This window comes from Pygoscelis adeliae, unplaced genomic scaffold (genome assembly GCF_000699105.1).
Source record: "Pygoscelis adeliae isolate BGI_AS28 unplaced genomic scaffold, ASM69910v1 Scaffold386, whole genome shotgun sequence".
Taxonomy (NCBI): Eukaryota; Metazoa; Chordata; class Aves; order Sphenisciformes; family Spheniscidae; genus Pygoscelis; species Pygoscelis adeliae.
This window is the reverse complement of record NW_008824940.1, coordinates 671,901-682,685: the sequence shown is the minus strand read 5'-3', so window position 1 is coordinate 682,685 and position 10,785 is coordinate 671,901. Positions and strand designations below refer to the sequence as shown.

Genomic DNA, 10,785 nt, shown 5'->3' with positions numbered 1-10,785 from the left:
GCCTGGGAGTTAAGGTTCATGGCTTGGTGTTTCAGTGAAGTTTCTAAATATTTTTACAGCTTACCACCAATCTGTTAAAGGATTCACAGATTCTGAGCTACCAAAGACACGGACGGGGAGGCTATAGATAAAGTGACCAGCTGTATCATTGACAGCACATTTGGGAAACATTAACCAAAAGTAAAAGCCTTTTATAAGAAGGCCATAAAATGGCAGGAGGAATTATGTTTTTCCAAAGTTAATAATTGACTTTTGTTTATTTGGCTTTTTATAAAAAACTTTTTCCTTTCTCTCCTACAATGGATAGAACCTATAAAAGACCCAGCAAATTGGATTCAGCCTTTTTTTTTCACACTAGCCATGCCTGAAGGCTGACAAAACAGAGCCCAACAGAGAAGCTTACCTGTGGAAACCTACTTCATTGGGAGGTTCTCAGCCCAGACACGAATATGTTGGTCCAACTCTGGCTTCTCTGTGGTCTGAGCGCTGTCGTGACCCCTCAGGATGTCACACAACAAGCCCAAATGTTTCTAGAAGAGTTTAACAAGAGGGCAGAAAATATCAGCTATGAAAGCTCCCTTGCCTCATGGAACTACAACACCAACATCACCGAGGAAACTGCCAGGAAAATGGTAAGTGCTCCGTCCTGTGGGTTTTACTGTTGTTTCAGGAATCTGACCACTACTTTCTAGTTTATTTTGGTTCCACCGAGGTTGGCTGAAATTGGAGTGCTACTTCTTTGGTAGCTGTGGTTTAGTTTCAGGAGGGTAGGGGGGCTTCCTTTAACATAGCAACATCTCACTGGAGGTGCCTGGGCCACTACCAGCCTCTATAACCTAAGGCTGGTGCTTGGGCTGCCCTTGCACTACATGGGGATGGCTGGAGGCTGGACTTGTCCCTAGCCATTGCCTTGAGTCAGCCTGGGTGAGCAGAGGGAAAAGGCGAGGGAGCGCTGCATGTTCGGCCCCAAAATCTGAGCTGGATGGAGAGAGACGCCTTCTTCTGCTCGGGGTCCACCACCACCAGTGCCTCCCGGCATGGCATTTCTGTGCGGGGGCCCCTTTCCTCTTGGAGAGGGCACAGCCTGGAGAGGATGGTCTCCTCCCAGGGCCCGGGCTAGGTGCTGCCTTGCGGCATGAGGGAACGGGATCTGAATTTTGTGCCCACGTGAGCCCAGGTCTCCCACTTTTCTTAAGACTGAACTAACACTGGTCTTCTTACTGACACGGACAATGCTCTCTGTTCTCTGTTGCTGAAATTGTTTTACTTCTCACTGAATATGCAAACATTTTCTGAATGTAGGCATTCTATTAAATGTTTGCTGATGGTTTGATATAGTGGTCCACACCCTTTACCCAGTGGGGGATCTTCACCCCGGCTCCCCATCACTCTTCTCATAGTCAGGGCTGTTGGTAGACTGCCTGGAGGTGTTAAACCGGGAAAAATGAAGGGAGATCGTGGATTTCCGAAGGCCAGTAGTGGAGTTTGTAGTACAGTGGTCTAGTACGTTGGTTTGAAAGTGAATTTCTATCTGCAGGAAGGACCACAGCATTTGTACCTATGCTATCTGGCAACATAGTTCTCCCTGCTTCTCAACACCAACCTCTAGCTGTCCCAGCCAACAGGGTCTCTAGGCAAGTACCGTGTTTGTCAAGAGCAGTCAGCCATGATCTGGCTGGTTACCGATACTGCCATGCCTCAGCCTGGCATCTCATAACCTCGGAGCCTTTCAAAATGAACAAAACCACCGTGAATTTTGTAGCTGTGTGTATTTTAAAGTTAACTCAAGCTTTAGAGGAAAACAATTGAGAGCATAAAAATGAAGCTGAACATCCTACATCTACTTTTGTGTAATGGTTTAAGTCTTCCACTTTGTGGTCTTATAGCTTAATTAAAACATGGTTTAATTATCGTATTTCTTAATTAAAGCAAGGAGACTGGTTGCTGGAAGAAATCCTAATGACTAATCATTGTCATTCTGGAATGTTTTCTGAGGCACCAGGTACTTAAACTGTAACATTTCCAAACACGTAAAATGAAAGCCCCATATAGCCCTTTCAGCATTAATGAGATGATAATAAAATACATGAGGAGATACCAGCAATAAGAACCAATTAGTCCAGTGCTCAGGGCGAACGTTTTCTCTCACTTGATCTCTTCAGTATCACTGGTAATAAACCCACTGCTTCCCCTCCTCCCTTTCTGCTGGAGGAGCAGAGTTAATGAATACTGTCCTTTCTGGCTCCTTCCCATCCATTTTCCTTGTAAACTGGGCCACAAACCGCGTAACTATTCCTCTGACTTATCAACCAGTTCCTCTAACTGGGGAAAAACCAGACGGCAAGCTAACTTCTTTCCCCCAGCTTTTGTAGCCAAAGAGCCCCCTTTTCTGCCCCACCGCTCCTAAGGCACCTCTCCGTCCCTGCTCCGGACAAGGGGTTCAGAAACAGATTTACAGTGATACTTTTCCTCTGGGTGCTTATCAAGCTCTTGCCCACTGAGCTTTGCAAGCTGCTGAGCAGTGGCAGGGCAGTCTGCTCTGCTCCCGTGAAGGGGGGAGTTTGGAAAGCCTCCCGGTGATGGCTGCCCTCCTGCAGAGGGGCTGCATGGGCAGGGGGAGACGTGGGGATGGGACTGCCAAGGGCTTACTTCTGCCACCGCCTCTCTCCACCGGAGCCTAAAGCAGGTACGGTGGGTCCATCCTGCACGGGGCTGGACAACCCAAGCACAGCCTCGGCGAAAGCATTGGCCTTGCCATGTGTTTGCACAGGGGTGAAGTGTGCCTGAAAGAGCTCCTCAGGCACAATGTGACATTTGTGTTTCCTGATGCCTCAGCAGGGAGGGACAGGCGTTACAGGTGCCCTGTCCAAAACCCGGGAAGCTCTGGCATAAGCACAATTAATTAAACTGTCCCAAGGACCAGGTTGATTAGTACTGTTCTTGTTGCCATTTGGGATGGGTGCTGATGGTGCTGAACTACACACAAACACATTAAAAAAAGGTGAATAAGAATAAGACAGTTCCAAATCCAAATAATGTTCTTATGATGCTACTTTGTGCACTGAAATTTGGGAGTTTCACGTGTCATGGTATGTAATTGCAGCAGTGGTAAAAGCAACCATCTCATGCAAAAGATTGAGGTGGTTGCCAAATGCCTAAATGCCAATTTAGGCACCTGTTTAAAGTCCCCTTGCCCAAGTATAATCTTTTATTTACCAAAACTTCAGGAGAAAGTAATATTTGCATAATGGATTCAGTATCAATATCTTGGCTGCTGTCTGTCACTGCCACTGAAGCAGAAATGGGGAATGACATCTGGGTCACAGAAGTCTTGTGCCCTGGCTTGTATCTGGTTTCTGTTAGCCACAGGTGGGTGAAGAAAAGCACTAAGGGAAGAATACGGCGTGATTTAGAGTAGCAAGGAACACAGCTGGGTGATGATGGGTCAATTATAACAAGCGCGGTGGGAGGAGACAGTCCTGCTTTTTGCTATTTCCAAAGAAAAGTGGTTATCTGGATGTGTGAAAAAAACAAAGCCAAAAAGTTCTCCAGCCATTTCACTGAGCAGTGCAAGTGCTCAACTCACAATCCACAGGTGGTCTCCACAAATGAAGTTCTCCCCAGAAGTAATATTTTTGCCCGCTGAGTACATCAGGCTGCTGCACTCTTTTGGCAGAGTAATTCAGGGTTTGTATGAATCCCTTTCAGAACGAGGCGGGCGCTGAGTGGTCCGCGTTTTACGACGAGGCCTCCAGGAACGCCAGCAGCTTCCCATTAGCCAGCATCCAGGATACTCTCACCAGGCTCCAGATCCAGGCTCTCCTGGACAGAGGATCATCTGTGCTGTCACTGGAAAAATATAGCAGAGTAAGTTGCTGAATGTAGCTCATTTTTGTTGGGTGATTTGAGCTGCCTCCCACAACACCCCCGAGTGAGGGTACAGTGCTGTCGGCCACCCTGCTTGTCTTGGGATGATGCTGTCTCCCAGCATCGGTATGGAGAGTGTACCTGTACAAGGTGCTTATAGCAGTACAGGACTGGAGGGGTGGCCTTGAATGATTCCCATTCAAGTCAGCAGTTTTGCCGTGTAATCCATGCAATGAATTTCAAACACACGCACGCCTCAGAGTTGTCCTTGCACAAATGGCCAGATTAGTCATAAGAGGAAAAGAGGACCTGTGGTAAGTGCTTGGCTAAGTCCAGACCTAGAGCAATGAGCAGAAGGAGATGGGTGAAAGGACATTCAATGACTCAAAAAGGTGGAGGTGGAGGAAGTTTTTCTTTCTCTGCACATGTTGCATTATCAAACTGTGGAAAAGAGGGGATGTTTCTATGCAGCGGGTACCCAGGGATGCCTGAAATTGGGGAGGGTTGGTGATCTCCTTTCACAGAAAGCTGCTGAAGGCCAACAAGATTTAGCAAGATTCAGCAAGATTCATAACAAGATTTGACATTTCCACTGACAAGTTCATGTAAAAGGCATGTGTATGGATAATGACTATATGTGGAATTGGAATGAGCAGCTATGCAGACTCAAAAGGGATTTATAACCAAACACTTGAGGGTTAAATTAGTTTCCTTTTGCTGGAGATCACATTGAAACATAGCATTGAGTTAGAGGATCCTACAGACCTGATTATAGAATGACCCTGAGATTTTTCTGCTGAGATCAGCAATGTTAACCACCGTGCAAGAAAAGAAGTGGACTGGCTGGATCTCCTGTCTGATCCAAATGAGATGTGTTTCTGGAAAGACAAATTACCTTGGTGGGAATGCTGACAGTTCATACAAACTTATATTTATTTTGGAGCACAGCAGTGCACTGATGGTAATGCTGTCTCTGTTGAGGAGGTAGTTTCTTCTGTATCCTGTTTAGACACTTGCAGTTTCCTAGATAAATGGCCTTTGGGGCTGAAATTGTTGATTCTTGCCTGAAAAGTGACGTTTTGTACAGTCTGAAGGGATTCCATAGGAATATTTAAATATTCTTCACTGATACGAAAATTTCCCTGGGTGCCCACTTATTTTAGTGCTGACAGAGATGAAGTTAGAGCTAGTCATTAGCTACCCCTCCCACTGACCGCTCTACATAGTTCTGATTTAAAGCTTTAAATGAGAAAAAACATAGTCCTAAAGGAAAAGCCAGAAGTGGTGCATGTTTTTCTTGCGGTATGAAAACCTGAAAACATAAAAACAATAAACACAGAGCTATGTAGCATAGCTTCTGAGATAAAGCTGAATGATTTCAGATGCATTTGGCCTTCAGCTGACCCAAGACACGAGCCGTAACTGGTCTGTAATGGAGTATAAACAGATCTATGCAATCAGTGTGATGCGATGTTAAAAACCGTAAGCAACAGTCAGGCTGGCAGCATCTGCAGAAGGGGCCCTTTTTGCTGCCATTCAAAACCATGATCTACCTGGAAAGTTTAGGTGGGTCCACGCTTATGGAAGCGCATTGCTAAACCTCATTGTTTTATTGCTGCTGTATATTGGTAGCTCTCTCGTGACAGTCTGTGCTCATTAAATCCAGAGCTCTGTCTGGCTGGATATTAAGGACCTGTAGATTACATCATATATTTGGGAGATTATCTGTCTTTTCCAGCTAGGTCCTGGTTCAGTAATGCATTTAGGCAAATTCTTTCATTAATCTCCACTGAGCTTAAACATATGCTTAAATGTTAAGCTGGTGGGTGAAGTGCTCTTAAGGAATTAGCATAATTGGCTGTTATTTTGCACAGAGTGGGTTTCTAACAGGCTATCTCACATCTAACCTGCAGCTGGGCACTGTGCTAAATACAATGAGTACCATCTACAGCAGCGGGACCGTCTGTAAAATCACCGAACCGTCTGAGTGTTTGGTGCTGGAGCCAGGTACAGTACTAACCACTGCCCCTACTGTGTCCTTTACACTGAGGGTTCAAAAAGAAAAAGCCCAAAGGTGGCTCCTGACTGCAAGAGAACAGGCTGTGGTTTCAATAGATATTTCCTGCTATCGAAAGCTTAGTCATAACTTATTTGCATCTTGCAGTTCAGGGACCTCCAGCGGGCCTCCTGCCCATGAGACATACCGTCTCCTACTTGTAGTAAACAAAATTTGGAGAGGGCTGCTCAGCTTGTGTGACAGCCTGCCTGTCACTGGGGGTTTGCCTACATCACAGAAAATATTTTTTCCCCTGCCATCAAAGTCTTGTTGGACTCAACGTTGCGTTGAGGCCAGTCCCAAGAATGCTACCAACTTAAGGGAAGTTAATGCAGAGAGAGCATTTAAGGGACTCATGATCTGCTCTGTGTATCTTAAAGAGAAGAAGGGGAAAACCTTAAATCAGAAAAGGATGCAATAAAATAATGGGATATTTCAGTATATCAAACTCAAAGTGTTTTCTTCTTAGTTCATGAAATTTCTATCGCTTTGGCTCATTTGCCTGCTGTGAAAGAGAAATAGTTTCTGCTTTTTCAAGGCCTAGTACTTATTTTTTTGTTCTGACAGGTCTGGACGCTATTATGGCTAACAGCATGGATTATCATGAGAGACTGTGGGCCTGGGAAGGCTGGAGAGCTGATGTTGGCAGGATGATGAGACCATTATACGAAGAGTATGTTGAACTTAAAAATGAGGTTGCAAAGCTAAATAGTAAGTCACAATTTTTTTTTTTTTTTACTTCCAGAAATTAGCAAACATACCACAGTCTTGCACAATTTGCACAAGAATTCAAAACCCATACTTTTTTACACATTGATGAGCAGCGCTTTGCACATGATTTGTTCTTGATGTGCACGTCACAAAGTGAAAGGCAATGCAGACAGGTGCCACCATTGATCAGATCAGAGGTCTGTCACCAGCCTGGAACAAAAGGGAGATGTCTTTGTTGGTACCTTTCCCAAATGCCATAATGTATCAGTGTCCTTCATTACATACTGCCTTACCCAGAACTGCACTGCTTGTGACTTACAGGCAAGCACACTCAATTTAAACAACTTCTGAGTGCTGCTGAGTCTTGGCGACGTCTGCTCTTTTCTATCAGCCTTGATCTTCTTGCACCAGCCACAAGCAGTGGTACATTTATAAGCATTATGCCCTAACTGGAATGATCAGATTTGGTAGGCCTGGGCCAGCAGATGGAGCCAGGTGCTTAAAAAGGATTTTGCACTAAGGGAAGTGTGCTTCCAGTCAGACATCTCCACACAAATCATAGGGAACTGTCTTTTCAAGGAACAATGGCAGGTGGCTGCTAATTTTCTTTGGGGGTCTTCTAAAATAGCTTCTGAAGTAGCTTCATCGTCTGTCTCTTGGCCAAACTGCAGCTGTATCACCTACTTTCCTATACTCCTTGTTTTGTGAAAATTGTCAAGCTGGAGCTAGACACCAGGAATAAGAAATTATAGTCCAAATAGTTAGGAAAAAAACAAATGTTAAGAAATGATCATTATGACCTTCCTGCATACCACTAAGGAAGAGACCTCAGCTATGAGCCATTTCTACTCCAGGCTTGATGGAGCTCAGTGGACTGGAAGACTTAGTGGAACTGGGAGCTGAATTTCAGTCCCGGTGTCTACACCTGCCCTGGTGGTTTTGTTGCTGGAGGAGGTGGCCCATATTCAATGTCCACCAGCTTATACCTTCTGTGAGAACCCCTTAGTATCCAGCCTGAGCAGAGGCTGCCCTCCCTCATTGCTGCAGGAGCTCCAGTCAGGAGTGACGATTTCCTTTGACCTCCATCTCCAGCTGGAATGACCCCAATTAGCAGATAACCATGATTGCAATTTCTGCATTTCTTGGAAATCTCACATACCTGCACATTCATGGGACAGAGCCTTGGGGGCACACTCTCCTCTCCCCTAGACCCAGAGCATCTCGTGCTTTGCCGCTTTGCTCTGGGGGAAAGGCTGCAGGTCTGCATGGGATCAGCAGAGAACTGCACTCCTCCTGCAGACCTGAGCAGTGCCATGTGTGGTGTCCTGATGTGACGCATCCGTGCTTTACAGGTTATTCTGACTATGGAGATTACTGGAGAGCAAATTATGAAGCAGACTATCCAGAAGAACACAAATACAGCCGTGACCAGCTGGTTGAAGATGTGGAGAAGACATTTGAGCAGGTAGAGGCAGGAAAAATCTCTCACCTAGGCCACAGGGTTGTGTTTGGTGATGGTGGGCTCACGTGCCGATGTTGTAAAGGAAGACAAGACCTGCTCTAAACTGGCTAATCTCAGTCTACCTGGGGTTAACAGACATTGGGAGACATACATGACATTTTTACCTCTGCAGCCATTCTAGGACCAGCTTGGTCCCCTCGGGCTGCACTGTGCCAAAGGCTGGGAAAGAGGGAGCTCTGCAGATCCATGCCTCTCCTGCAGGTAGGGCCCATGGGGGGAGGTATGTTTCCCATGGGGTAGATGGCATCCTTGATACTCCGCATCTAAAGTTAGCAATGCTCCCTCCCTCATACCTGAGCAAGACTTCTGGGGCTAGGATCTGGACTCAGTGCTTGAGCCCCGAGGCAGGGGGCAAAGCTCAGCTGCAGGTTTGGGGTGCACTTACCTGCTGAGAGAATTTTGTCAAAAGACACCTTCGAGGCTCTCTGTTTAGGAGGGATGAGTGGCGTAGAGCAAAGAGAAAATAATTTGTTTCCTTCTCCTCCTCTGTCTCCAGATAAAACCTCTGTACCAGCAGCTGCATGCCTATGTGAGGCACCGGCTGGAGCAGGTCTATGGCCCCAAGCTCATCAACTCCACGGGATGCCTTCCTGCTCACTTGCTGGGTATGTCAACGCGGCCATGTTGCGCAAGCCTGACTTTTGTACACAGGACAGTCACCTTCAAGGCACACGGGAACAGAGTAACCTGCCTGTTTAATCAGGATATTAATAAACAGGTTACAGATAAGAGAAGGGGAGAGGGGAAATGGAGAACTCCTCCCTGGCAGAGATGACACAGGTGCTTAGCAGCAGAGGCAGGTAGGGAAGGCAGGTGTCCTAATCCTCGCCAGAGCTGGCGGCACCCAGCCCAAAACTCCAGCACTGGGATGGGGCATTTCCCTCCCCTCTGCAGCACTTGTCTTCCTTAGAAATGAGGGTTTCAGAGAGACTTGTTTTTCCTTTTAAATCTTATCCTAAGCTCCCACATTTCATGGCTTTGCTTTCAAAGCATGCAACATCAAACTGCCGTAACTGTAATGTAGATGAACATGGCAATGGCAATCACATGGACAAACAACATGGATGTTCAGTTGTGAACAGACCTTTAGGAAGGTGATCAGTCCTGAAACTGTATTGTACAAGAATAGCTGATCTTGGGGAATAAAAGGATCTTTGATCTGAGTTTGACCTATGCATGACTTCCCAGAACTGCTCCTCTTCATATCTGGATCAGACCTGTTTAGATGTATAGGAGTCCCTATTTATGACACTGCACAATTTATAGAACTGACACTTTTGAACAATATGTAATCAATCATTTAAAGTATTTCTGTGTTTCTGTCTTTTTTTGAAGGTGATATGTGGGGTAGATTTTGGACAAATCTGTATGCCTTGACCGTTCCCTATCCAGCCAAACCAAACATTGATGTAACTTCTGTGATGGTTCAAAAGGTAAGACATGCCTTTATGCAATGTGCATTATGTAACAAATCTAGATGGCATAAAAATTATACACCACATGTCAGCTGCTCTCTAGAAAACCATAGCTGCCCTGAGGCAGACACAGCGCCAGCAAAGCATTGCTTTCCGCATCCTTTTTTGCTCTTCGCCTTAATGTGTTCATGCATTTTCCACTGTGCTTTTTCCCTTAGCTATTTCCCCCTCTTTCTTCTCCACCCTCTTGGACTGGCTTAATCTTGGCTCCAAGTCTATTTTCCTCAGAGACACCCACCCATTAAGAGGTGTATTTTGTACATATAAATATTTCAGGACTCATGGAGCTGGCTAGTATCAAATATGACCTTTGCCAGCCATTACCATAATCAAATAGCTTGTATATCACAGGGTTTTTTTTGCCAGTCTTGTTTATTTGGATACAGCTAGGAAACTGCAATGCTGCCTGTTATCTTTAGATAACTGCATAGCACCACGGGGTCTGTGTTTGAGATGTGGAGTGCTAACAGCCGTGACAGCACCTTTACCAGACCAAGAACGTGGGTGAAGATAACTCTCTGTAATCTTGCCTAAGTTTCACTCCTTTTATAAAATAAAAGGTGATTGGTGGAATTTGATTTCTGAAATATGATTATTCACCTGAAATCTACCCTCCTCTCATAGGGAGCACTCCATGCAAATGTTATGCTGGCAAGAGAAGGAGTAGCTAAATTTGATTCATAAGCAGTTTGCACAAGTCTGCATTAATCTGACCTCTATTTTACAGTACTGACCCCCTTGTAGTCATAATTTTTTGTATATTGAAGTTCCATCGTGAGGAGGGAAGCACCACTTACAGAGCCTCGGAGCAAAGGCTGGACTCATCCTTGTTGGTCAATGTGTCCAACTGAGGATTCTCATCCAGCTGAGCTTTCTGCCACATAAAACTCTGCGAAAACTCAATCTAGTAAATGCTGAGCTCCTGCTATGTAGAATAATAAAACTGCTGAATGACAAAAATATTCTGGACATTAACATGCAGTTACAATCTGATAAGCAACTCCTCTAGATACATTTGCCAGGTTTTATGGTTCTGGCCGAGATCTCCTCTCATGCTTATCTGCTGGGAGTGCAGCTCCACTCCCTCGAATCAGTTGTCCCCGACTGAAGTGGCTGAAGGGTCGGATCCCAGATCTGACATGCTACTGACAGGA

At 45.5% G+C, this 10,785-nt stretch overlaps 1 protein-coding gene across 1 annotated transcript in view; it reads left to right on the top strand.

Annotated features, from left to right (window-relative positions):
* The first annotated feature begins 449 nt into the window (after positions 1-449).
* ACE2 (angiotensin I converting enzyme 2) overlaps positions 450-10,785 on the top strand; it is a 24,799-nt gene continuing 14,463 nt past the window's right edge. Inside the window, exons 1-7 of the mRNA XM_009325492.1 lie at positions 450-632; positions 3,709-3,867; positions 5,781-5,874; positions 6,491-6,634; positions 7,987-8,099; positions 8,653-8,761; positions 9,492-9,589. Of these exons, the coding sequence (XP_009323767.1) occupies positions 450-632; positions 3,709-3,867; positions 5,781-5,874; positions 6,491-6,634; positions 7,987-8,099; positions 8,653-8,761; positions 9,492-9,589 (900 nt within the window). The remainder of the gene's footprint in view (positions 633-3,708; positions 3,868-5,780; positions 5,875-6,490; positions 6,635-7,986; positions 8,100-8,652; positions 8,762-9,491; positions 9,590-10,785) is intronic.